Source organism: Pogoniulus pusillus, chromosome 42, assembly GCF_015220805.1.
Source record: "Pogoniulus pusillus isolate bPogPus1 chromosome 42, bPogPus1.pri, whole genome shotgun sequence".
NCBI lineage: Eukaryota > Metazoa > Chordata > Aves > Piciformes > Lybiidae > Pogoniulus > Pogoniulus pusillus.
Window position 1 is genome coordinate 5,304,101 of NC_087305.1, and position 25,210 is coordinate 5,329,310.

Genomic DNA, 25,210 nt, shown 5'->3' on the forward strand with positions numbered 1-25,210 from the left:
AGGGCGAGCTGGGTGCCTCCATCCCAGCAGGCACAAGGCACATTGGCAAAGCCTTGGCACGGGAATGAAAAACTCCCCCAGGCCCCAGGGGTCTGGACACTGATTTTTATTTGCCTCTGGCCTTCCTCCTTTACACAAACTCCACATTCTAAGACCTAAACCTGACTGGTGCCAGTTTAACCCAGTGCCAGCCACCTAAGGGTGGTTTCTCTTTGGCCAGCAGAGCCTGATGGGCACCTACCATGCCACCAGTAGCACCAGGAGATGGCACAGACTTCCCCCCCACCAAAAAGTAACACAGAGACCCCAAGGCCATGGGGGTACAAGTGCTGACCCCAGGGTCCATGTGCCCAGGGCACCTCCGTGATGGACAGACCTGGCTGCCCAGAGTGCCCTGCTGCCTCTTCACAGGGATGGGCACAGCATGCTGCTGAGCCCAGGAATGGGCTTGGGATCTCCATCTGGGGGGAGAGAGGGGTCCAAGAGGGGTGAGAGGGCAGCCAAGGGGCCCTAGGCCTTGGTAGCGTAAGGATAAATCTCCAAGGGATGTGGGCAAAGGCACTGGGTGGTGAAGGTGGGTACCAGGGGATGCTCCAGATGGGTACCAAGGGATGCTCCAGCTTGGTACCAGCACTTCTCCAGTGGGTACCAGGGGATGCTCCAGCTGCATACCAGGACGTCTCCAGCTGGGTACCATGGCATGCTTCAGGTGGGTACCATGGCATGCTTCAGGTGGGTACCAGGGCATGCTTCAGGTGGGTACCATGGCATGCTTCAGGTGGGTACCATGGCATGCTTCAGGTGGGTACCAGGGGATGCTCCAAGGATGAAGAAACCCCAACACGAGGCTTGTGCCACACAAGGCCATGCCCTGACCATGCCCTCCTCAATCTGTCCACGATACCCGAGAGGAGCATCAGAACCAGAAGCATCTTCAGGCAGAGCGGTGGGGAAGAAGCAGTGCCAGAGAGTGCCAGGAGAGGAGCCTGGCGAGCCGCAGAGCGGCGAGGATGAGGAGGGCAGAGCCCGGCAGGCTCGGGCTGGGCGCTCAGCTCTCGAGTGGCGGCGCTACGAGCGGGGGCTCGGGGCTCGGGTGCGGCGGGTGGGGGAGGAGGAGCCCACGAACTCGAACTGCTTCTGCCTGTCGGGGTGGTTGGGGAAGGGCATCTGCCCGCGGTACAGCCGCTTGATGAAGTGAGCTTCGCGCTGGTTCTGGCGGCTGCGGGCGGCCGGGCGGGGCCGGCCCCGGCGGCTGAAGGCCATGAACCAGCCCTCGTGGCGAGCGCTGCGGAAGGCTGTGTAGTTGTTCTCCAGCACGACCTCCGTGAAGATGCAGTCCTTGCTCCTGCCGTTGGGCTGCGGGATGGGGGGGAAAGGGTCGGGGATGGGCACTGCCCATCCTGCCTGCCCGCTCCTGCCGCCCCTCAGCCCACATCTGCCACCTCCTAGCCCACGTCTGCCACCCCTCAGCCCACATCTGCCACCTCCTAGCCCACATCTGCCACTTCCAGCCCACATCTGCCACCTCTTAGTCCACCTCTGCCACCCATCAGCACACCTCTGCCACCCCTCAGAGCATCTGTGCCACCTCCTAGCCCACCTCTACCACCACTCAGCCCACATCTGCCACCTCTTAGCCCACCTCTGCCACCCATCAGCCCACTCCCTTCCTGCCATGTTCACCATGGCATCAACCTTGATGCACCAGGATCATCTTGCCAGGGGGTTCTCTTTGCAGGAGCCCCCCCCCCGGCAGCAGCACCATCTCCCCAGGCACTCCTTGCAGGAAGCCACCCAATGCCCCAGGGCCACCTCCCCAGGGGTTTTGCAGCCTGTGAGTGGTGATGCAGGGAACGGCCCAGCCAAGCTCCAGCAGCTCTGTGGGGAGCCTGAGGTGAGCTGTGGGGAGCAGGGCCCCGTGGGGGGCCGGGACCCACCTTGCCAACCAGCTTGCCCCTCCTGCTCATGCAGATGTACTTCTCGCTCTCCGCCCCCTTGATGCGGACTCGGCTGCCGAAAGTGTCTGTCTCCACGATCAGCTTGGCTGTGGAGGAGGCAAAAGGTCCCACGGGGGCTGTGCCACCGCCTCCACGAGCAGCCAAACCATTCCTCATCCTCCTCTCCCTGTCCCCATCTCACCCCCACGACATCCCTCTGGTGGGAGGCAAGCCCCAAACCTGGGGGGTGCTCCTCAGGCACCACACTGAAGAGCTTCAGTTAAAACCCAGCAGGGGCAAACTGTGTGTCTGGGGAAGGCCACAGGCCCCTCCCTCCCCCCAGCTCAGCCCCAGCATGGGCACACTGCCCAAGGGCTCCCCAGAGCAGACCAGCACCCAGTGGGTTAATTATCCTCATCCTCATCCTCACCCCCTGCACGCCCAAGTGGCACTGGCAGTGTCCCTGCGCTCCTGAGCCCCGGGATGGTGCTGCAGGAGCCTCAGCAGGCTTTGGAAAGCCTTTGCTGGAGGTGTGAGATGCTGGGGAGGGAGCAGCCTTGGCTCCTGCGGGCTTGTGATGCCCTTCAAAGGTGGCATCGAGGCTGGAGCTCCCTGCTAAGTGCCGTGGGGGTGGGGGATGTTGGCAGGGTGGGCTCTGCCCTAGGTGGGCTTCCATGGCGAGGTAAGAGGTTGGTGAGCTGGGATTAGGTCAACAGGAGACTGGGGAGAGGAACCACAGATCTACAGGTGATGCCCACCTGGCACAGCTCTGGCTCCTAACTGACCACCACTGTGGGCAGGCAAAGAGGCTCTTGCCACAGCTGTGGGCAACCAAACTGGTAGATCAGCTCAGGATGCCAGGCTTAAGGTGCCCTTGTATGCTGCAGTGGGGGGGGGAAGGGGGTTGGATTAGATGACCTTCAAAGGTCCCTTCCAACCCAACCCATTCCATAGCCCCAAGGTTCTAGAACCCCCAATTTGGGGTCTAAACTGAGCCAAGTGGAGCAGCCTCAACCTCCTCCCCCTGCAAACCACCTCCAGGACGATGTTTGCCTCAGCCTTTCCCAACCCTTTCACACACCAGGATCCAGATCAATCCCTCTGAGGAGCTCCCACCCCAAGGGTGCTCCCCAGCCAAGGATCTTCCCAACACAAGGGTGCTCCTCAACCAAGGAGCTCCCAGTCCAAGGGAGTTCCCCACCCCAAGGGAGCTCCCCAACCCAAGGGTGCTCCTTGGTCAAGGATCTCCCAACCCAAGGGTGCTCCTTAAGCAAGGAACTCCACAACCAAGGAGCTCCTACCCCAAGGGAGCTCCCCAGGCAAGGAGCTCCCACCCCAAGAGAGTTCCCAATCAAGGAGCTCCTACCCCAAGGGAACTCCCCAGGCAAGGAGCTCCCATTCCAAGGTTTCTCCTCACCCAAGTCACTCCCAACCCAAGGAAGCTCCTCAACTAAGTAGCTCCAACCAAGGGGCTCCCACCCCAAAGGGTCTCCCCAGCCAGGGAGCTCCTCAGAGCAGCTCCCACCCCAAAGGGTCTCCCCAGCCAAGGGACTCCCCAGCCGAGCAGCTGCGCCCGCAGGGGGCCCCCCAGCCCCTTACCAAACTTGTTGTCCTCCTCGGCGGTGGCGCTGATCCTCCTGCCGGTCACCTGGACGTGTTTGCCGCTGGTCCTGCTGTAGAGTTGGTACTCCCTGATCTGCCGGCGGCTCAGCTGGTCGCTCACGGCCCCCTGGTCCCTCACGTACTGGTTAAAATTAGGAGAGGGTTGATTCTGCCCCTTTGTCGACAAAGGGAGAAACGAGATCAATTTGCTTGGGACAGCAAGGGCAAGGAGCAGGGAGCCTGGCCGGGGGCGGCAGGGCGTGGGGGGCACACAGGGACCCACCCACCGCCACCCCAGGCAGCCAGCACCTGGCAGCTTGGTGCCGCCAGGGAGGTGGTCTGGACCCGAGAGAGCAGCACAGCAGCTGGGGAGGGGCTGAGATGCTGCTTTGCAGCCCTGCACGTGAAAGAGATGCAGGGAAGGATGCTCCAGGATGGATTCTTTAGGGCTGGTCCCTTGGGAGCTGCTGTTCCTGGCCCTGCTTGCTCTGGGGCTGGATGGATGCTCAGCAGCAGCTCCAGATCCCTGGGAGGTGCCAAGGACAGGGTGGGGTCTGGTTGCTAATTCAGGGGTCTGCCTGCTCAGTTTTGGGGACTGCCTGCATTGTCTGGGCTCTGGCTGCCCAGTTTCAGGGTCTAACTGCCCTGTCTGGGGGTCTAACTGCCCTGTCTGGGGGCCTAGCTGGACATGCAGACCCCAGAGAGGACACTCTGAGGTCCAGCTGCCCAGTTTGGGGTACACAGCATCCCCCCAACCCATCCTGCACACTCCTGGGCTGCAACATCACCTCTCTGGGTGTGAAGCCCAGCAAGAGGAGGACTCATCCCTGCCTGCTCTTGCAGGAGGGGAGCAGCCAGATGCAGGGGCTGGGGAGGGGGGTTGAGCACTGCATGCTCCCCTGCATCCCCCCCTCCACCCCCATTCCAGCTCCCCACCACCTTTGTGTGCTCCTGGGGATTCATTTCCTGCCAGGATCCACTCTAAAGCCTTTGGGGCTGGCAGAGGAGGTGTGTGGGGGGGTTGGAGCCTTTCCCATCAAAGGCTGTTGCCTTCCCCTCTTATTTTCAAAGAAATAAAAGCATTTACCTTGGGAGAGGGAGGGGAAAAAGAGGGTGGAGGAGGAAGAAGAAGAAGAAAGGTCCTGAGCATGCATTAAGGCTGCTGGGGGCCAGCATCTCCAGGGGTTTTGTCTGGGCCCTGGAGCAGAGGCTGCTGATATGGAACAGTGCATTTTAATAGCCACTGCCTTTCTAAAGCACACATAAAGGCCTGCTGCAGCCCCAGAGGGTGATGGGGAGAGGGGAAGTGTGAGGGGGTTTGAACCACCACACAGACCCCAACTGCTGATGGGGAGGTGGGGGGGGGAACAGGCCCTGCTGTGCCACGTTAACCCCCTCAGCAGCTGGCTGAGGCCACAGCAATGCCACAGCCTGGTCCTGGGCAGCTCAAGGCTGATGGACTTGGTGAGGTCCTGCCCCAGCAAGGCTGTGAGGAAGGAATCATCTGCCCTGGGGCTGCTGAGCTTGGCCAAGGTCTCTCCAGCTCCAGGCAGATGGAAAACCAGAGCCCAAGAAGGAAGCAGCTCCCCAGCACCAACACTCAGTGCCAGCACCCCAGTGCCAGCACCCAACACCCAGCACCAGCACCCAGCACTCCAGTACCCCAGCACCAGCTCATCACAGCCTCTGAGACTGATGCTGAGGGACATGGCCAGCTCCAGTGAGTACCCAACCTCAACCCCAGCCCATCACAGCTGCTGAGATTGGTGCTGACTGGCACAGCCAGCTCGGGTGGGTACCCAACCCCGTGGGCAGCTTCACAGCATCCTTCCCCTGCCCAGAGCCAGGCACCGCTTGGGGTGGGCACACACTGGGCTCCCTCCATGACCACCAGCAAAGCCTCTCAGCAGAGTAAAGGACATCCCTGGTGCAAAGTGGGATGGCAGAGTGGCTGCCCTCACCCAGCCTGGCCCTGTTAGGAGAAGACCTCCACATACCTGGGTCTGACAGGAGAACATGAGGAGCTGGAAGCATCTGCAGCAGGAGACAAGAGAGAGAGAAAAAAGGGGGGTTGGGGGCGGGGGTCAGCTCTTGCCTCTTCTTTCCGACCCCCTCCCCTCCAGGGACGAGCAAGAGTCTGATGGCACCGAGGAGCAGCTCAGAAGCAGCGTCTCGGGGGGCTTACATGGAGAGGTTCTGCAGGCTGAAGGGCTGCATGGTCCCGCTGGAAGCCCCCCGGGCAGCGGCATCAAGCGGAGGCAGCACCGCGGCTCTCGGCGGACCTGCCCTCTCCTCACCGCCGGCACATCCCAGCCAGGGCAGGGAAAGCCGCGGAGCAGCCTGCCCCCTCCTTCCTCGCCTGATCCCCACGCTCCGGGTGGCCGAGGCAAGCCGGGGGTGAAGCCCAAGTTGTCACCAGGCTGGTGATGCCACGAGAGGTGCCAACGCCTTCGGAGCACCAACGCTGATGGAGCATGGGGGAGGCAGCCGGGGTCGAGTCCTCTCCTCTGCCTCCAGCCCTGCGGGCTGCACCTTCTAGGGCTTGGGGACATCCAGCTCCATCCTGTCCCCTTCGTTCCCACCCCATCAGCTTTGGGTTAGTCGCTGGTTGGCATCTCCTTCCAGAAGCAGCTTCGTGGGGAAGGTGGGCACAGGCAGGGCAGGGCTGGCACCCGCTGCCCCAGTTCCATTGAGCCAGCAGCACCCTCCCTGCCCCGGCCTGGCAGTGGCAAGGGTTGAAAGGTGGGGAGAAGCCTTTGCAGAGAGGGGTTGGGCTCTCCCGGCAGGCAGGGAGGGAGGATGGAGCCGAGAAGGGGACAGGGCAGGAGGAGGGGATGGGGGAAGGGGGGGAGGACGCTCAGCAGCTCTGGGGTGGCAAAACCTACCCACCCCCTCCCCCCCCCCCCAACTGACTCCAGGGAGAGAAGCTGGTGAGGCCATGGGAGGTGCAGAAGGTGATGCTGTGGCGGTGGGAGAAGCCCCCCCGGGAAGTGGCAGGCCTGGGGCAGGGATGCAGTGGCACTGAGGCTGCTCTTTGTCACCTTCCTTTCACCGAGGTGCCACACACAGCTCCTGCACGGCAGCGAGAAGGGCACCAGGGAGGGCTTTGGGAGCCAACAGCTCCCCACTTTCCCCTGCCTGCTCCCACTTATCACTTCCCCACGGAGTGCGTGGGGGGGTGGTGGGATGTGCTCCCCTCCCTGTTCCATTGGCTAGGGCAGGGAGGGGCTAAGTACCTTCTAAATGCCCTGCTAGGGCGCTGGGGCTGGTGCCAGCTGGGTAAAGTGCTCCCAAAAGACACAGCCCAGTTCAGCACAGAAGCCCTTCGGCTCCTTGCCTGTGCCTCAGTTTCCTCATCGGCACAAGACAGGGATCAGATCCCGTGGGAAAAGCATGATGGAGCAGTCCCCCCCAGCTGTGAGAGGGTAGGGAGCCTGATGCGGTGCTAATGACCTCAATTAGAGCTCCCCTGGGGTCTTCTCACCTCCCGCGCCAGGAATTCAGCCCCACACCGCAGTTTGCAGCCCCTCGCAGCACCCACAAATGGGGGCATCCCCCCCCAGTTCGGGGGGTCCCCTTCCACACCAATCCCAGACCCTCTCCTGTCCCCCCATGCTGTTCCCAGACTCTCATCCCATCCCCGAGCTCAGCGTCCCTGGGCCCCCTCCAGCCGCGGGGGATGAGTGATGGCCGCGGAGCCATCATCGCCCCCAGCAGGTCCACTCCCCAGCCCGGTTTGGGGCAGAGGGTCCTGGGGAGCTGTCACCGCACTGCCTGGGGGGGGGTCTGGCCTGTGCAAGCAGCCCCCATGGGGTGAGGAAAGGCTGGAGGGGACAGGGCTGCCTGTCACAGCTCCCTGCGTGTGGCCCTGGCAGGCAACAACCTCAGGAGATTCTCCCCTCCCCCTTCCTCTGCCCACCCCCCTCCCCCTCCCCATCCCAGCAGCTCCCTCAGCCCCTTCCTCACCACCCCAAGTTCCCTCCAGTAGCTCTGGCACCCTCCCCCTCCTTCCTCCTCCTCCCCGGAAGGCTTTCAACCTTCTACCCCACACCTGGCACAGTCTAAAGCTGCTCTTTGTGGGGGGCTTAGCTCCCCTCTCGGAGCCAATCTGAGGCACAGCAGTCTCATGTGCCCCCCCCCCCGCCATGCTCTTGAGGGGCACCAGACCCTCCCCAAATACCTGCAGCCCAAGGCCAGGTCAATACAATCCTCTCCCTGCTGCTCCCTAATCCCTTTTTGTCTCTCATTCACAAGCAGGACTCATTACCCTGGGCTAGATTGAGGGTAGGGGGGGGCTATTGCTGAACCCCCATCCCCAGCCGAGGGGAGGGATGTTGCCAGCGTCCCCCCACCTCAGAACCCCAGCAGAGGAAGCCAAGAGTGAAGAGATCCTTGGGGAAGGACAACAGCAAAGGAAAATCCTTTCCAGGTTCCTCTGCTCCTGGAAGGGAAGGAGAAAGGCTCTGAGGCATGGACACCCCAAGTGGGCTCTGCTTCGTGGCCAAAGCCACGCGGTGGGGGCACACATGAGCCCACTGCCAACCCCACGGGGACCCTCACACTCAGCTGACCCCCTCCCACTGCCCCCTACCTGGCTGAGCTCCACCACAGCTTCTGTCAATGCACTGATCCCTTCCTGCCCCAGCAGCAGCTCATCCCTGTGGGAAGGTAGCTGTGGAAGAGCCTGAGGACCCCCCCAGGCTCCCCCCAGCCTGGGCACCTCCCGAAGCTCTTCACCCTGCAGGTGGTGGGCAGTGGAGCTGCGGTGGAAGCCTCCTCCTTGGAGATGTGGAAGTGAGGCTTGGTGGGGCTCAGGTCAACCTGCCCAGGTCCCTGCTGCCACCGGGGTCGGGCAGGGAGAGCCTCAGAGGTCCCTTCCCAGCCAAACCTTCCTGCGGTGCCAGGGAGATGCCAGCGCAGGCTGCCGGGGAGGGCATGGAGCAGCTCACCCCGGGGTCGGGGCACGGAGGAGCTGAGTGTGGGGCACGGCAGAGAGCTCCGGGGGCAGGTGGTGCCCAGAGCTTGGGGCACAGGTGAGAGGAGTCTGAGGAGGGGTACCCAGACTGAACAATTTTTGGGGGGGGATGCCCAGATTGAACCATTCAGCTGGAAAAGACCTTTCGAGCCCCAGCCCCAGCACGGAATGGGTTTGGGTGGGAACCGTTTGGCTCCTGAGGAGCAACAGCCCCCCGGGGGGGAGAGTGGAGCCCTCGGGGGGTAATTAGAGCCCTCAGGAGTCTGGGACCCCACCCCCGGCCCTGTGCCGTGGCCAAGCAGGGGAGGACACCTGGAAGGGCCCCGGGGAGGGGATGGCCCCAACTAAGCCTCTGCCTGACGCTCCCAGTGCCCTCCTGTCCCCATGGCGACCCCTCGCAGCCCCCTCACGCTCGTGTGTTCCCCTCGTCCTGCTGCCCCCACTGCCCTCAGCGCCCCCTGTGCCCTCAGCGCCCCTGCGCCCTCTGTGCCCCCTGCGCCCTCAGCGCCCCCTGTGCCCTCAGCATCCCTGCGCCCTCTGTGCCCTCTGTGCCCTCTGTGCCCCCTGCGTCCTCTGTGCCCTCAGCATCCCCTGCGCCCTCTGTGCCCCCTGCGTCCTCTGTGCCCCCTGCGCCCCTGCGCCCTCTGTGTCCCCTGCGCCCTCAGCGCCCCCTGTGCCCTCAGCATCCCTGCGCCCTCTGTGCCCTCTGTGCCCTCTGTGCCCCCTGCGCCCTCTGTGCCCTCAGCATCCCCTGCGCCCTCTGTGCCCCCTGCACCCTCTGTGCCCCCTGTGCCCCCTGCGCCCTCTGTGCCCCCTGCACCCTCTGTGCCCCCTGTGCCCCCTGCGCCCTCTGTGCCCCCTGCGCCCTCTGTGCCCTCAGCATCCCCTGCGCCCTCTGTGCCCCCTGCACCCTCTGTGCCCCCTGTGCCCCCTGCGCCCTCTGCGCCCTCTGCACCTTCTGTGCCCCCTGTGCCCCCTGCGCCCTCTGTGCCTCCTGCGCCCTCTGTGCCCCCTGTGCCCCCTGCGCCCTCTGTGCCCCCTGCACCCTCTGTGCCCCCTGTGCCTCCTGCGCCCTCTGTGCCCCTGTGCCCTGCCGCTGCGCCCCTGTCCCACGGCGCTGCCCCCAAGCCCCCCCTGACCCTCCCCTGCCCCTCCCTTTGCGCTGCTGCAGGTGCGGTGGGCGGAGCCGAACCCATCGATGGGCGGAGCCGACCCCCTCGATGGGCGGAGCCTGAGGCCAGGTGGGCGGGGTTGCGAGCTGGGGGCGTGTCCCAGTGCGTGATGGGCGTGGCCAACCGCCACTTCCGGCGGCGCCGCTGCCCCTTCCGGCGATGGCGGCGATGGCGCTGGTGGGCCCCGGGCGGTGGGAGCGGGGCGGGGGGCGCTGGGCCTGGGTCTGGGGGCGCTGGGGTCTGGGGGCGCTGGCGCTGGGCTCCTCCTGCCGCTCCCTCAGCAGCTTCTCCCCGCGCAGGGACCCGCGGAGGCCGCCGCGGCCGCTCACGCCCTGTCGCTGCCGGCCGAGGCCTTCGGCAATGATGTGAGTGCTGGGCCGGGGCCTGGCCGGGGGGGACTGCCCCGGGGGTGGGCCCCAGAGCTGGGGGGCTCCAGCCCTGAGAGCTGCTGCTGCTGGGAGGGGTCGCGGGCCTGGGGGCAGCCAGCCCGGGAGGGGCTCGCCTCTGGGGCAGAGGAGTCCTTGTTTGAGGGGGATCTTAGTCCTGGGGGAGCCCAGCCCTGGAGGGTCCCAATCCTGGGGGGCTCCCATTCCTGGGGGCTCCCATTCCTGCGGGATCCCATTCCTGGGGACTCCCATTCCTGGGGGCTCCCATTCCTGGGGGCTCCCATTCCTGGGGGCTCCCAGCCCTGCGGGATCCCATTCCTGGGGGGCTCCCAGCCCAGCAGTGTCCTTGCCCAGGGTGGGGGTCCCCAGGGGATGCTGCTCTCAGGCTCGTCCTGGCCCCAGGGCTGAGTTGCTTCTCCTGAGAGGCAGTTCCCGGCCACGGGGGTCAGGATGTCCCCACCCCTGGAAGGGGCATCCCAGCTCTGCCCCCCCAGCACCGAGGGGGTGTCAGCCCCAGGGTGGGGGCTCCACACAGCTGAGCTGCTTGAGGCTTCCCATGTCTGCAGCATCCCCCCGGAGCCCCCCCGTGGGTGTGCAGGGTTGGGGACATCTCTCTGGCCACAACCTCCCTCCCCCCTGAGCCATCTCCTTCCCCTCTGCATTCCCATTGCACCTCAGAAGCCCCCCGGGGGAGGAGGTGACCCCCACCAAGGGTGGGAGGAGGACCCCTCTGGGGGGGTCCCAGCCCTGCCTGACTCTGCTCCTGCCTCCACAGCCCCGAGTGGAGCTGGCCTGGGCCATGAAGGCTCACCAGCATGCAGAGGTCTACTTCAATGTAAGTCCTGGGGCTGGGGGGGCAGTTTGGGGGTCACAGTGGCCGGGGGGGGTCTGTGGAAGGGCTCACAGCTAACTCCTGAGTCTCCCTGTGCAGCTCATCTCCTCTGTTGACCCCAAGTTCCTGAGCCTCACCAGAGTCGATGACCAAATCTACAGCGACTTCAGGAGCACCTTCAGGGAGCTCAGAGTTGATGTGCTTGACCCAGAGGACCTCAAATCAGAGCAGGCCAAGGAGGTTGGGGGGGAGAAAGAGTTGGGGGGGGACAGAGATGAATGGTGAAGGGCCTGGAGCACAGCCCTGTGAGGAGAGGCTGAGGGAGCTGGGGGGGTGCAGCCTGCAGCAGAGGAGGCTCAGGGCAGAGCTGATTGCTGCCTGCAGCTGCCTGCAGGGAGGCTGTAGCCAGGTGGGGTTGGGCTCTGCTGCCAGGCAGGCAGGGCCAGCAGAAGGGGCCAGAGGCTGAAGCTGTGTCAGGGCAGGTTGAGGCTGGAGGTGAGGAGGAAGCTCCTGGCAGAGAGAGTGATTGGCACTGGAATGGGCTGCCCAGGGAGGTGGTGCAGTGCCCATGGCTGGAGGTGTTGCAGCCAAGCCTGGCTGGGGCACTGAGTGCCATGGGCTGGCTGGTTGGGCAGGGCTGGGGGAGCTTGGAGCTCTCTGCCACCTGCCTGCTCTGTGTCCTGTGCCCAGAAGTGGAGACCTTTCTGCCTGCGCTTCGAGGGGCTGGTGGAGGACTTCAACTACGGCACCCTCCTGCGCCTGGACTGCAGCAGGAGCTACTCGGAGGAGAACTCAATCCTTGGTGAGCTCAGCAGGGCCTGGCAGCCATGCAGGGGCTGGGGCTGGCCCTGGGCCACGTGGAGAAGGTGCAGGAGGCTATGGGGAACCCACAGGAGGTGACAGAATGGTTTGGGTTGGGGAAGCTCTTTGAGATCTTCCACTCCAGCCATGGCCCTCAGCAGCACAGCTCTGCAGCAGCCCCAGGGGTGGGCACTCAAACACCTCCTGGGCAGCCTGGGCCAGGCTTTGAGAAGCCTTTCAGTGGAGAATGTTCTAATGCCCAACCCAGACCTCCCCTGCTGCAGCCTGAGGCCATTTCCTCTTGTCCTGTCCCTTGCTCTCTGGGAGTGCAGATCAGAGCTCAGCCTCCAGCTGGCTCCAGCCTCCTCTCAGGGAGCAGCAGAGACCCAGAAGGTCTCCCTTCAACCTCCTCTTCTCCAGGCTGCACACCCCCAGCTCCCCCAGCTGCCTCTCCCCAGCCCTGTTCTCCAGACCCTTCCCCAGCTCCTCAGTATCCTTGAAGGGAGTGCCCAGAACTTCTGCACTCCAGCCTCATGCCCTTGCCCCTGGCTCCAGCCTGGCCACATCCCTCTGTGGAGCCTCCAGCAGATCAGCAAAGCACCCACCTGGGTGCCAGCTGCAGGCCGAGGGTGCCTCGATTCCCTCACCCACATCCAGGAGCTGCTACCAAGGGCTGGCTCCAGGAAGCAAGCCCTGGGGCCACCCCTGGGCAGTGCCAGCACTCAGCTCAGTGCCACTCAGTTGTCCTCTGCCCTCTTCCAGCCACCAGGATCCAGTTCTTTGCCATCGAAATCGCTCGGAACAGGGAGGGCTGCAACAGCCTCATCTACAGCAGTGCCAAGGCTCCAGAAGTGGCATTGGGGTGAGGATGGCACAAAGTCACCTGGCACCGACGCGAGGAGGTCCCTGCCCAGGCCTGGGAAGCTGTTGGAGGGGCAGGGCTGGGCTGTAGCTGCCCTCCCTGTGCCACCCAGCTTGGACTGTAAATAAATGTTGGTTTTGTAAAGCAGTTCCTTGTGCTGCAGCTGTGGAAGGGCAGAGCAGGGCCAAGGTGAGCTGAAGCTGTGAGCTGGGTGCAGCTTTGCCTGTACCCCCTGTGCCCCCTGGTGCCAGGCTGTGAGCTGCACACACACATCCAGAGACACCTTTTGGACCCAGTTCACCCTGAGAGCTTCCCCTGCAGGAGGCTGGGGCTGGACCTGGCAGGAGCAGCAGAGAGGCCCAGAGCTTGGGGTGCAGGGGAGAGAGCCTGGGGCACAGGTGATGCCCAGAGCTCAGGGCACAGGGGAGATGCTAGGGCACAGGAAAGGCATTGGGGCACAGGTGATGCCCAGAGCTCAGGGGACATATTGGGGCACAGGTAATGCCTAGAGCTCGGGGCACAGGAAAGGCATTGGGGCACAGGAGTGGCTTCGGGGCACAGGTGATGCCCAGAGCTCAGGGGAGATGTTGGGGCACAGGTGATGCCCAGAGCTCAGTGGTACAGGAAACTGGGGTGCAGGAGGTGCCCAGGTCGAACCATTTCAGTTGGAAAAGACCTTTTAAGATGCTTTCAGCCAAGCCTTGACTGGTTTAGGTTGGAAACAGAATCCTAACGTTTGGGGCACGGAGGGGGCTCGGGGTAGAGGTGATGCCCAGCTGGGGGGCAGGGGCAGAGCTGGTGCTGGGCAGGGGCAGAGCTGGTGCTGGGCAGGCAGACACAGGTCAGTAGAAACCATTGAAGTTTTATTTGCAGTCACAATGCTTACACTGTATGCAGCAAACACCCTGACAAGTCAACCAGCAATCTGCTCACGCGGGAGAACAAACAAAGTAAAGGACCCAACACAGTCAGCAGAGGGAAGAAAAGGGAGAAGAAAAGAGGAGAGGAAAAGAGAGCAAAGAAAAGAAGAAGAAAGGAAAAGAGAATGAAAAAGAAAGCAGGGAAAAAAAAAACAGCCCCCAAAAAAATGAAACAAAAATGAGAACACAGAAAACCCAAAAGGAAATGAAGGAAGGAAAGAAAGAGGAAAACAGAAGTGGAGGAAATGAAAAGAGGCAGAAGGGAGTGAGGCGGAAGGAGGCAGGAGGCAGGGAGGAGAGGCAGGAGGGAGGGAGGAGAGGCAGGAGGAGGGGAAGGAGGCAGGAGGGAGGGAGGAGGGGAAGGAGGCAGGAGGGAGGGAGGAGGGGAAGGAGGCAGGAGGGAGGCAGGAGGGGAAGGAGGCAGGAGGGAGGCAGGAGGGGAAGGAGGCAGGAGGGAGGCAGGAGGGGAAGGAGGCAGGAGGGAGGCAGGAGGGGAAGGAGGCAGGAGGGAGGGAGGAGGGGAAGGAGGGAGGGAGGAGGGGAAGGAGGCAGAAGGGAGTGCAGAAAACAAAACCACAAAGAAAAACAAACCCAACAAAAGTAAAACAAAACCCAAAGGCAAGAGAAAAACAAAAGGTAAACCAAGAGAAGAACACAAAAACCAAACAGAGAAGAGAGGAAAAGTCCCAACAGGAAAAAAGAAAAACCAAACCCAAAGAAAGCCAAAAGAGAAAATGAAACAGAAGAAAATGAACCAAAAAACCACCAAGAATGAAAGCCCAAACCCCAGACGAGAAGAACCCAAAAGCAACCCAACCCAACCAACCAACCAAGGAAAAAGGAAGGAGCAAAGAGAAGAAGGAAAAGAGGAAAGCAAAGAAAGCAAAGGGCAAAGTGAGGAGGGGGAGGTGTGGGGAGGGGCCGTGGTGGAGCTGAGCAGGGATGCACACAAGTAGCAGCAACCAGAGTGGGCAAAGTACGAGGCAAAGAGGTTCCCTTCCCCATCTGCTGCCCTCTCCGAGGCCATGCCCCAGCCCAAACGTTGCTGGTGGTGACCTAACCCCCCGTGGGGGTGTGGGGGGGTGAGGCAGAGTCCCAGCGTGGCACCTCCAAAGCTCATCCAGTCCAACCCCCTGCAGCCAGCAGGGAGCTCTGCGCTGGCTCAGAGCCCTGCGGAGCTTCACTTTGAACACCTCCAGGGCTGGAGGCTCAACTCCCTCCCTGCTCCAAGCGTCCCACACTGCAGGGGAGGCCAAACCTCTGCCATGGCAGCAGCAGCCTCAGCCCCAGCCAAGGGCAGATGTGGCTGAGGAGCTCCTTGAGGAGCCCCCCAGGGGCTGCTACCTGCGAGCTTGAGATGGGGGAGGGGGAAAAAGAAAACAACAACCCCAAAACTCAAAAGCTGAGGAGGAGAAGGGGAAAGAGTGAGAAAGGGTCAAGAAGCAGGTTGGGAGCAGCTACACCATGGAGAGAGAGACAGAGAGAGAGAGCCAGGAGCAAGCAGGGAGCAGGAGCAGGCCGCATGGCTTCGAGTTCCCAATCACCAGGGGAGGGGAAGGGCTGAGGAGGGGCTGGGGAGGGGCTGGAGAAGGGAAAAAGTCATCAAGGTCTGGAACTGGGAGAGCCTGGGGGGGGGGCTGGGGGGAGCTCTGTTAGTTCTGTTGGGTTTCTGTTGGGTTCTGTTGACCTTTGTTGGGTTTTTTTGGGGTCCTGTTGATCTCTGTTGGGTTTATTTTGGGCTCTGTTGATCTCTGTTGGATTTTTTGGGGCTCTGTTGGGTTTATTTTGGGCTCTGTTGATCTCTGTTGGATTCTTTTGGGCTCTGATGATCTCTGTTGGGTTTATTTTGGGCTCTGTTGATCTCTGTTGGGTTTATTTTGGGCTCTGTTCATCTCTGTTGGGTTTATTTTGGGCTCTGTTCATCTCTGTTGGGTTTATTTTGGGCTCTGTTGATCTCTGTTGGGTTTATTTTGGGCTCTGTTGATCTCTGTTAGGTTTTTTGGGGCTCTGTTGGATTTTTTATTGAGTTCTGTTGATCTATTTTCGGCTTCCATTGGGTTCTTGTTAGGTTTTCTTTGCTTTGGTGGAGGTTTGGGGGGGGTTGATTAGGCTTAGTTTGGTTTCCTTGGGATTTTGTTGATTTTTTGGGGTTGGTTTCATTTGGGTTCTGTTTTTTCTTGGATTGTGTTGGGCTCTGTGGGGTTTTGTTGGGGTTCAGTTGGGATTTGTGGCTTCTTGTGGGGTTTTGGTTGGGGTTTGTAGATTTCAGCTGGGCTTTAATTGAGGCTTGTGGCTTTCTATTGGGGTTTAGTTGGGTTTTGATTAGAGTTTGTGGGGTTTAACTAGGGCTCAGGTGGAGTTTGTGAGGTTTTGTTGGGTTTTAGTTGGGTTTTAGTTGGGGTTTGTGGCTTCCTCTTGGGTTTTGGTTGGAGTTTGAGGGTTTCAGTTAGGGTTCAGTTGGAGTTTCTGGGTGTTAGTTTGGTTTGGGGTTTGTGGCTTTCTGTTTGGGTCCAGTTGGACTTTGTGGGGTTTAGTTGGGTTTTGGTTAGTTTGTGGGTTCAGTTAGGGTTGAGTTGGAGTTTGTGGCTGTTAGTTGGGTTTGGATTGGGGTTTATGGCTTTGTTTGGGTTCAGTTGGAGTTTGTGGCTTTTAGTTGAGTTTGGGTTGGATTTTGGTTAGAATTTGTGGGTTCAGTTAGGGTTGAGTTGGAGCCTGTGGCTGTTAGTTGGGTCTGGGTTGGGGTTTGATTGAAGTTTGAGGGTTCAGATAGGGCTGAGTAGGATTTTGTGGCTGTTAGTTGGGTTTGGGTTGGAGTTTGATTGGAGTTTGTGGGTTCAGTTAGGGCTGAGTTGGGTCTGGGTTGGGGTTTGAGGGTTCAGTTAGGGCTGAGTTGGGTCTGGGTTGGGGTCTGGAGTTTGTGGGTTCAGTTAGGGCTGAGTTGGGTCTGGGTTGGGGTTTGAGGGTTCAGTTAGGGCTGGGTTGGATTTTGTGGCTGTGAGTTGGGTCTGGGCTGGGGTCTGTGGCTTTGCCTGGGTTCAGCTGGAGCTGTGAGTCTGCTCAGGGCTCAGGTGGAGTTTGTGGCTTTTCAGTGGGGTCCTGGGGGGGTTCATCCTTTTCCTCTCACTGATTTCCCTGTTGGGCTTTGTTGGCTTTTCAGTTTGGTTTTTGTGAGTTTCTCTTTTGTTTTGCTTCTCTCTACCTTTGCCACTAAATAAATCTCTGCACTTCCACACCCCCACCCCCTCTCCCAAGAAAGCTTCAGGCCCCTTCCCCTCCCCACCCCCTCCCACCAAACACCATCCCCCCCTCACCCCAAAACAACCCCTGGGACACACTTTCCTCACTCTCACACCAAACCCCTCACGCCAGCACTGTTGCACCAAGACTCTGTAAAAAGTTTCAATCACACTTTTTTTTTTTTGTCTGTTTTGTTTGGTTTTTTTGAACCTTTTTTCATTCTCTTTTTTTTTTCCTCTTTTTTTTTTTTTCCTTTTTTTTTTTCTTTTTTTTCCCTTTTTTTTTCCCCTTTTTTTTTCTCTCTTTTTTTTTCTCTCTTTTTTCTCTCTCCTTTTTTTTTCTTTTTTTTCCTGTTTGTTTTTTTTTTGTTTGTTTTTTTCTTTCCCCCATTTTTTTTCCCTTCCTTTTCTTCCTGTTTCTTTTTTCTTTTGTTTTTGCATTTTTTTTCTGTTAAACTCGAGTCAATATAAACCTTGTTCAAAACGTTATGAAAAAATGTACATGTTTATACAAGGCAGGGCTGCAGCAGAGCTCTGGCGTCCCCCTGGGGGCCGGGGGGTGGGAGGCAAGAAGGGAGACACCTCCCCCTCCCCCCCTCCCCTCTTCCCCCTCCCTGCTCCCTCCCCCTCTTTTCTTTTGCTGCCTCAGCCACCCCCTCCCCACAAAAAACAAGCACCTGGAGAGCTCAACAAACCTCTTTTGTTTTTTGTTTCTTTTGTTTCTTTTCCTCTTTTTTGTTTTGTTTCTCTCTCTCTCTCGTTCCCCTCCTCCCCCTGCGGCTTTTTGGGGTGGGGTTGAAGGACTTGGGGAGCAACAGGACTCAAAAAGTTGAGCGCCTGCCGAATTCCAGCCCTGGGGAAGAGCAGGGATTAGAAAAGGCTTCTCTCTGCTTTCCATCGGAAACGGTAACCCCCTCTGGGCCAGGCGCCAGAGGTGCTGCTCGGCCAGCGGCGCGGGGGAGCTGTCAGCTCATCATGTCGTTGCTGTTGACGCCGTAGGTGGAGTTCTTCATGGAGTCGTTCACCTCCCGCCGGAACGCAGACAGGTTTTGGGTGAACCTGCGGGGGGAGGCGAGAGGCAAAGCTCAGCGGGCAGCACGAGTGGCCCCTTCCTGCCCGGAGCCATCCTGCCCGGAGCCATCCTGCCCGGAGCCATCCTGCCCGGAATGATCCTGCCCGGAGCCATCCTGCCCGGAGCCATCCTGCCCGGAGCCATCCTGCCCGGAGCCATCCTGCCCGGAATGATCCTGCCCGGAGCCATCCTGCCCGGAGCCGTCCTGCCCGGAGCCGTCCTGCCCGGAGCCATCCTGCCCGGAATGATCCTGCTCAGAGTGCCCACAGAATCCTAGAACCAGGCAGGGTGGCAGAGAGCTCCAAGCTCACCCAGCCCAACCCAGCCATGCCCAACCACCCAGACCATGGCACTCAGTGCCCCAGCCAGGCTTGGCTGCAACACCTCCAGCCATGGGCACTGCACCACCTCCCTGGGCAGCCCATTCCAGTGCCAATCACTCTCTCTGCCAGGAGCTTCCTCCTCACCTACAGCCTCAACCTGCCCTGCCACAGCTTCAGCCTCTGGCCCCTTCTGCTGGCCCTGCCTGCCTGGCAGCAGAGCCCAACCCCAGCTGGCAGAGTGGCTCTGCCTGCCCAGCATGGCCCTGCCATCTTTGATCACATTGGGTCCTTCTGTGCTCCACGACCTCCCTGGGATACCTGTGCCAGGGCCTCAGCACCCTCAGCCTGTGCCAGTCTCTCACCACCCTCACTGCAAACAACTTCTCCCTCACATCCAATCTCAGTCTCCCCTCTGCCACTCCAAACCCATTCCTCCTCCTCCTGCCATTCCCACACCTTCTCAACAGTCCCTCCCCAGCCCTCCTGCAGCCCCCTTCAGACCCTGCCAGGCCACTCCAATCCTTCTCTGCATCTTGTCCAAGCCCCTGCCAGAGCAGGGTGACTTAGAGCAGCTCCTCCTCCTCGGGGCTGCTTTCCAGCAGCTCCCTCCCTCCCTCAGGGCTCTCCACGAGAACCAGGACTGGTGCTGCAGCAAGCTGTGGGCGCTGCAGAGCTGAGGCCAGGCCCAGGAGCAGGCCTGTGGCCAGGCCCAGGAGCAGGCCTGTGGCCCTCACTGACCTGTCCCTGTTCTTGGTGAGCAGGTTGCGCTCGATGCCTTCCATCAGGTTCTCGAAGCAGAGGTGCATTGCCTGCTGCTTCTCCGGGGGCTGACTGTTCACAATGCTGTTCCTCAGGTCAGAGAAGTACTGCAGGAGACAAGAGGAGGAGGAGTTTAGCTGGCAGGGGCAGCAGCACCTGGGCTCTGGGGCACGCAGCAGGTGCCAGGGGAGAGGGAGGACACATTTAGAGTCTTCAGGTGGCTTTGACAGGAGCCCCCAGGCTGCTGCAGGGGAGAAGTGGAGACCTCCACACAGCAGCTCTGCAAGCCCCAACTTCCCAACCACCTCCTCTGACACTAAGCCCAAGGCTCCAGCACCACCCCAGCTCCTCCACCCGTGCCTGGCACAGGGGCATTCACCTTCTCGTTGAGCAGGATCAGACCAAGCAGAGGCCGAGACATGGACCACTGGTTCCTGCAGTCCTCGAAGATGATGATGTTCAGCACCGTTGACAGCATCTGAGAGAGGGGAAAGGGAGCTGTGAGGCCAGCTGAAGCCTCCTCACACAGGCACTGAGGGAAACCACTCAGCCCCTGAGCTTGCTGTGCCCCTGGCAAGGCCCTCACCTGCTGAATCATCTCTGGGTGCTGCTGCATGATGTGCAGGAACCTGTCGCTCTCCTGGGTCAGAGGAGTGCTCCTCTTCTTGGTGCTACGAGAGAGTTGCTTGAAGAGATAGGTGACAATGTGGTCCAGACAGGAGCAGCAGCCTGTGCAAACCATGGTGTCTGCAACGACAGGGCATGGGCAGGCCTTGGGGCACTGCCAGGGCTCGCCTGGGCAGGCTCCAGGGGAGCATCTCCGCAGCTGAGCCCTTTGGGGGGCCCACAGAGGGGAAAGAGCTCCCCTGGGGGGGGGTCCTTCCAAGGACCCTTCTGCCTCAAGAGGTCCTTCTGGAGACCCATACACAGGAAACATCTCCCCCAGGGGGTCCTTCCAAGGAGACATCTCCCCCAGGAGGCCCTTCTAGGGACTCATACATGGGACCCATCCCCCTAGTGGGGTCCTTCCAGGGATCCATACATGGTACCCATCCCCTCATAGGGATCCTTCCAGGGATCCATACATGGCACTCATCTCCCTTTAGGGATCCTTTTAGGGATCCATCTCCACTGATGGAATCTTCTAGGGACCCACACTTGGGAAACGTCTCCATGGATGGATACTTCTAGGGATCCATCCATGGCACTCATCTCCCTGTAGGGATCCATCTTCACAGATGGATCCTTCTAGGGACCCACACATGGGAAACACCTCCCCATAGGGATCCTTCTAGGGACCCACACATGGGAAACACCTCCCCATAGGGATCCTTCTAGGGACCCACACATGGGAAACACCTCCCCATAGGGATCCTTCTAGGGACCCACACATGGGAAACACCTCCACGGATGAGTCCCTTCTAGGGATCCGTACATGGCATTCATCTCCCTAAAGCCCTCCAAAGGGCTTGGCAAGCAGCAGGCAGCCCTGAGGGCAGTGACTCCCTCCCTGCCTCCCGGGCACACCGACTGCCTCCCTCCCTCCCTCCCTCCCGGGCTCGCCGCCTGCCTCAGCCACCGCAGCCCTTCGGCAGGTGGGTGTGGACCTCAGGCGCTGAGGCAGGCGGGGGCCCCGCGGCGCAGCAGCAGCAGCAGCAGCAGCAGCAGCAGCAGCAGCAGCAGTAGTTACCTAGTGCAGTCAGCCCTTCTGAAATGGAAGAGAGAATGTACATGATTACATGAGGCTCCAGACTGGCTATAAAGTTCATGTGGTCCTGGGTGAGAACTTCCAGCAAGGAATAGTAGGACTGGCTGAGCTTGGGGTAGTCCTGCAGGGAAAGGAGGAGGAAAGGGCGTTGGGAGCCTCCTTGGTTAGCCTGAAGCCATCAGCACCTGCAAAGTGCCTCCCCAATTCTCCTGCCAGGAGAACAGAGCAGCCTGCCCCACACCAACACCCTCCCATCCTCCTCCACCACCCAAGCCTCCACACAGGCTCCAGCACCACAGGCCTGCAGGTTCTCCACAGTGCCCTAGCAAAGAGCTCTCTCCTCACTGCCCTGTTCTTCTCCACACTGGGGTGGGGTTAGCTGAGTGATGCTGGAGGTGCAGAGCCAGGCCTGTCCCTGGGCAGCACCCAGCAGAGCCTGGCTGCAGCCTCCTGCCACTCACCTGCACACCTTGAGAACCACTGCTGAGGTCACCTCTCAGGCTCCTCTCCCAGCTCCCAGCCCCAGCTGCCTCAGGCTCTCCTAACAGAGCTGTTCCATTCCCTTCAGCATCTCTGTGGCTCTGTGCTGGACTCTCTCCAGCAGTTCTGTGTCCCTCTTGGGCTGGGGGTCCAGAACTGGACACAGTGCTCCAGATGTGGCCTCAGCAGGGCAGAGCAGAGGGGCAGGAGAACCTCTCTGGACCTACTCCCCACAGCCCTTCTAATCCCCTCCTGGCACCAGAGCACATTGCTGGCTCCTGCTCACCCTCCCTCCCAGCAGGACCCTCAGAGCCTTTTCCCCTTTGCTGCCTTCCAGCAGCTCAGTCCCCAGCCTGTGCTGCTCCCTGGGGTTGTTCTTTCCTATCCCTTTGCTGTGCCCTCCCAAGCAGCTTCCCTGTCCTGCTCCAAGGGGGAAGCCCAGAACCGGACCCACCACTTCAGCTGGGACCTCGCCGGGGCAGAGCACAGCGGCAGGGGAAGCTCCTGCCCACTCCTCCCAGCCCTGTCCTTCCTAGAGGGGGTCGGGAAGCTGACCACAGGTGGCTGCTTACCAGGAGGTCGCTGTGAGGGATGGAGAGCAGGAGCTTGATGAAGGTCTGCAGGGCATTGTCCAGTGCATCGTCCCCGTAGAGGCGGAAGACGCCGAAGTTGACGTAGCTCCCGCTCAGCGCAGCCTTCAGCATGGAGAAGCAGATGGAAATCCCCTTCAGCTTCAGGGCATAGACCTGATCCTTTGGGACCTCCCCGAGCGTCAGGATCCGATTTCCTGCACGGCACAGCAGCAAGCTCAGACCCCTCAGCAACCACACCCAAGCCTTTGCTCCCCCCCGCCAGGGTGCAGGGGGAAAAACAACCCCAAGGGAGAGCTGTGAGGAGTGATGGAGAATCAGAGAGCCAAGCAGGCTGGCAGAGAGCTCCAAGCTCCCCCAGCCCCACCCAGCCCCCAGCCCTGCCCAACCAACCAGACCATGGCACTCAGGGCCCCAGCCAGCCTCCTCCTAAACACCTCCAGCCATGGGCACTGCACCACCTCCCTGGGCAGCCCATTCCAGTGCCAATCACTCTCTCTGACAACAACTTCCTCCTCACCTCCAGCCTCAACCTGCCCTGACACAGCTGCAGACTCTGGCCCCTTCTTCTGGCCCAACCTCACCTGGCTACAGAGCCCAACCTCACCTGGCTACAGACTCCCTGCAGGCAGCTGCAGGCAGCAATCAGCTCTGCCCTGAGCCTCCTCTGCTGCAGGCTGCACCCCCCCAGCTCCCTCAGCCTCTCCTCCCAGGGCTGTGCTCCAGGCCCTCTCCAGCAGGAGCAGCTGCCCAGCTCTAAGCATGCATGCTCTGACTTTGGGAGTGCTTCCACCCCAGCCTTGCTTTCTGACCTGCAGACAGGTGGTGGGGGCAGGGTGAGGCTGCCCAGCTGCCAGCTCACACTCACCATAAGTCGTTATCATTTTGCTGGTCTCTCGGAAGAGCAGGATGCCGTTGGGGGAGGAGACATCAAACTGCAGCCGTTGGGACCTGAGGGAAGAGACAGGGGATGAAGAGGAGCTCCAACTCGGCAGTACAGCCAGAGCTGACACCCCAACACCTCTCCACAGGCCTCCTCTCCCAGGGCTGCTCCCCAGAGCTCAGCTCCCCAGTTCCCCTCTCTGCCCTGGTCTGGGAGAAAGTGCTGCTGGTCACTGTGACAGCCAGAGAGGGCACAGCCACTCGGGCACTGAGCAGCTCTGCTGGCACAGCAAAGAGGGCCTCTGAGGGGCATCAGTAGCTGGAGGCTGGAAACCCTGTGTGGGAACCCTGAGGAAGATGAGGAGCTGGAGGCTGGAAATCCTTCCTTGGCAGCACAGAGGGAACACCTCGGGAGCAGCAGAGCAGGGCAGGCTGAGTGGCTTCTACTCACAACAGCAGCACAGCCTCCAGAGCTTGGCAATTTCTTCCCCCCCTCACAGCACAGCTGCTCAGGTCACCCCTGGGGCAGCTGAGTGGCTGTGAGCCTGCTGCAGGCAGAAGGTGCTGCATGGCTGTGCCAAGCTCTGGCACCATAAGGAGTCAGCTCCCAGGTACAAGCAGAGAAGAGGTTGGAAAAGACCTCCAGGATCACCCACTCCAACCACTCCCTGACTCTGCAAAGGCTGGGGCTAAGCCATGGCCCTCAGCACCCCTCCAGGGATGGGCATTCAACCACCTCCCTGGCAGCCTGTGCCAGGCTTTGAGAGCCCCTCCAGTGGAGAATTCTCTTCTCATGTCCCTGTCTCCCCTCATGTCACCAACTTCAGCAGGGGCTGGGCAGGCAGCTGATGGCCTGGCTGTGTACTGCACAGGCTCCCAGCACGGTGGGGGCTGAAAGGACCTCTGGAGACCACCCAGCCCAAGCTCCCTGCAAGGCAGGGCACCCAGGAGTGCACACAGGTGGGGCTGGAACCTCTCCAGAGATGGAGACTCCAGCACCATTTTGGGCAGCCTGCTCCAGGCCTTCAGCACCCTTCAGTTAAAGAAGCTGCTCCTCATGTTCAGATGGAGCTCCTGATGGCCCAGTTTGTGCCCAGGGCTTCTTGTCCTGGCACTGGGCAGCACTGAACAGAGCCTGGCCCCATCCTCCTGGCACCCAGCCTTGAGGGGTTGATCAGCATTGGTGAGATCCCCCTCAGGCTGCTCTTCTCCAGACTAAAAGGACCCCAATTCTCAGCCTGTCCTCAGCAGACATGTCCCAGCCCCCCCTCAGCATCTCTGCTTCACCTCCTCTGCACCCAGCCAGCCTGGGCCTGAACTGTGTGTCACTGCCACCAACATCTCTTCTTCCAGCCTTGTGTTCAGCTGCCTCCTGGCAGCTTTCCACCACCAGAGCAGACAGCTCCTGAGCTGAGCAGCCTCAGAGGTAGCTCTCTGCTGGCAGAAAGAGCTGATGCTCTAAAGCTGAAGTGGTCATCTGCCTGCCAGGGAGAATAAAGCTGCTCTGAAAGAGCTCTGGGGCTGGCTGCCTCCACCTGCCAGCACTGCCCTTGGAGCAGACACTCACAAGTTCAGTGCTCATCGACTGTGTCTGCTCACAGAGCCCTGAGGTGAGGCTTGGAAGGGACCTCTGGAGATCACTGAGTCCAATTCCCCTGCCAAAGCAGCATCACCCAGGGCAGGTCACCCAGGAAGACAGCCAAGAGGGTTCTGAATGCCTCCAGAGGAGGCTTCACAGGCAGCCTGCTGCAGGGCTGCAGCACCCTTCAGTTAATGAAGCTCTTCCTCACGATTAGATGGTCCAGTTTGTGCCCTGGGCACCACTGAGCAGAGCCTGGCCCCATCCTCCTGACACCCACAGAATGGATTAGGTTGGAAGGGAGCTCAAAGTCAGCCAGTGCCAACCTCCTGCCATAGGCAGGGACAGCTCCCACTAGGACAGGCTGCTCAAGGTCTCATCCAGCCTGGTCCTGAGCACCTCCAGGGAGGTTGTGGAGCACAGAAGCACCCAATGTGATCTTTGATCACAACCTCCCTGGGCAGCCTGTGCCAGTCTCTCACCACCCTCACTTCTCCCTCACAGCCACTTTCCATCTCCCCTCTGCCACTCCAAACCCATTCCTCCTCCTCTTGCCATTCCCACACCTCCTCAACAGTCCCTCCCCAGCCCTCCTGCAGCCCCCTTCAGACCCTGCCAGGCCACTCCAAGCTCTCCTGGAAGCCTTCTCCTCTGCAGGCTGCACAGCCCCAACTCTCTCAGCCTGTGCTCAGAGCAGAGCTGCTGCAGCCCTCTCAGCACCTTGGTGGCCTCCTCTGGGCTGGCTCCAACACTTCCATGTGCTGCTTGTGCTGGGGGCTGCAGAGCTGCTCACAGTGCTCCAGGTGGGCTCTGAGGAGAGCAGAGCCAAGGGGCAGAGTCCCCTCCCTTGCCCTGTGCCCACACTGCTCTGGCTGCACCCAGCACAGGGTTGTGTCTGGGCTGCACTCACACTGCAGGCTCCTGTGGAGCTTTGCATCAGCCCAGACCCCCAGGTCCTGTTCCTCAGGGCTGCTCTCAGCCATTCCCCACCCAGCCTGGAGCTGTGCTTGGGATTGCACCTCCCCAGGTGCAGGACTTGGCACTTGGCCTTGTTGAATGCCATGAGGTTGGCCTGGGCACAGCTCTGCAGCCTG

At 60.7% G+C, this 25,210-nt stretch overlaps 3 protein-coding genes across 3 annotated transcripts in view; 1 reads left to right on the forward strand and 2 right to left on the reverse strand.

Annotated features, from left to right (window-relative positions):
* Window positions 1–768: 768 nt before the first annotated feature.
* FGF17 (fibroblast growth factor 17) lies at window positions 769–6,214 on the reverse strand. The gene is made up of 5 exons (XM_064175481.1): window positions 5,725–6,214; window positions 5,537–5,573; window positions 3,537–3,714; window positions 1,938–2,044; window positions 769–1,356 (listed from the first exon to the last, which is right to left on the reverse strand). The coding sequence occupies exons 1-5, from the start codon at window positions 5,754–5,756 to the stop codon at window positions 1,069–1,071; spliced, it is 642 nt and encodes a 213-aa protein (XP_064031551.1). The 5' UTR covers window positions 5,757–6,214; the 3' UTR covers window positions 769–1,068.
* Window positions 6,215–9,787: 3,573 nt separating this feature from the next.
* On the forward strand, window positions 9,788–12,714 carry PBDC1 (polysaccharide biosynthesis domain containing 1). The gene is made up of 6 exons (XM_064175659.1): window positions 9,788–9,863; window positions 9,986–10,051; window positions 10,848–10,907; window positions 11,004–11,144; window positions 11,595–11,706; window positions 12,468–12,714. The coding sequence occupies exons 1-6, from the start codon at window positions 9,846–9,848 to the stop codon at window positions 12,569–12,571; spliced, it is 501 nt and encodes a 166-aa protein (XP_064031729.1). The 5' UTR covers window positions 9,788–9,845; the 3' UTR covers window positions 12,572–12,714.
* Window positions 12,715–13,413: 699 nt separating this feature from the next.
* The window catches only part of XPO7 (exportin 7), a 56,471-nt gene continuing 44,674 nt past the window's right edge, over window positions 13,414–25,210 (reverse strand). Inside the window, exons 22-28 of the mRNA XM_064175660.1 lie at window positions 22,524–22,606; window positions 21,638–21,852; window positions 20,568–20,706; window positions 19,464–19,624; window positions 19,257–19,355; window positions 18,857–18,984; window positions 13,414–17,782 (exon numbers count right to left, since the gene is read on the reverse strand). Coding sequence (XP_064031730.1) covers window positions 17,689–17,782; window positions 18,857–18,984; window positions 19,257–19,355; window positions 19,464–19,624; window positions 20,568–20,706; window positions 21,638–21,852; window positions 22,524–22,606 — 919 coding nt within the window. The 3' untranslated portion in view covers window positions 13,414–17,688. The remainder of the gene's footprint in view (window positions 17,783–18,856; window positions 18,985–19,256; window positions 19,356–19,463; window positions 19,625–20,567; window positions 20,707–21,637; window positions 21,853–22,523; window positions 22,607–25,210) is intronic.

Coding starts and splice junctions, on each gene's coding strand:
- FGF17 (XM_064175481.1), bottom strand. CDS start 5,756: ATGCAGCCCTTCAGCCTGCAGAACCTCTCCAT. Junction 5,574..5,724: donor AGCCTGCAGAACCTCTCCAT/GTAAGCCCCCCG, acceptor CTCCTGCTGCAG/ATGCTTCCAGCTCCTCATGT. Junction 1,357..1,937: donor GGGGCAAGCTGGTTGGCAAG/GTGGGTCCCGGC, acceptor CCCATCCCGCAG/CCCAACGGCAGGAGCAAGGA.
- PBDC1 (XM_064175659.1), top strand. Junction 10,052..10,847: donor CCGAGGCCTTCGGCAATGAT/GTGAGTGCTGGG, acceptor CTGCCTCCACAG/CCCCGAGTGGAGCTGGCCTG. Junction 11,145..11,594: donor AATCAGAGCAGGCCAAGGAG/GTTGGGGGGGAG, acceptor TCCTGTGCCCAG/AAGTGGAGACCTTTCTGCCT.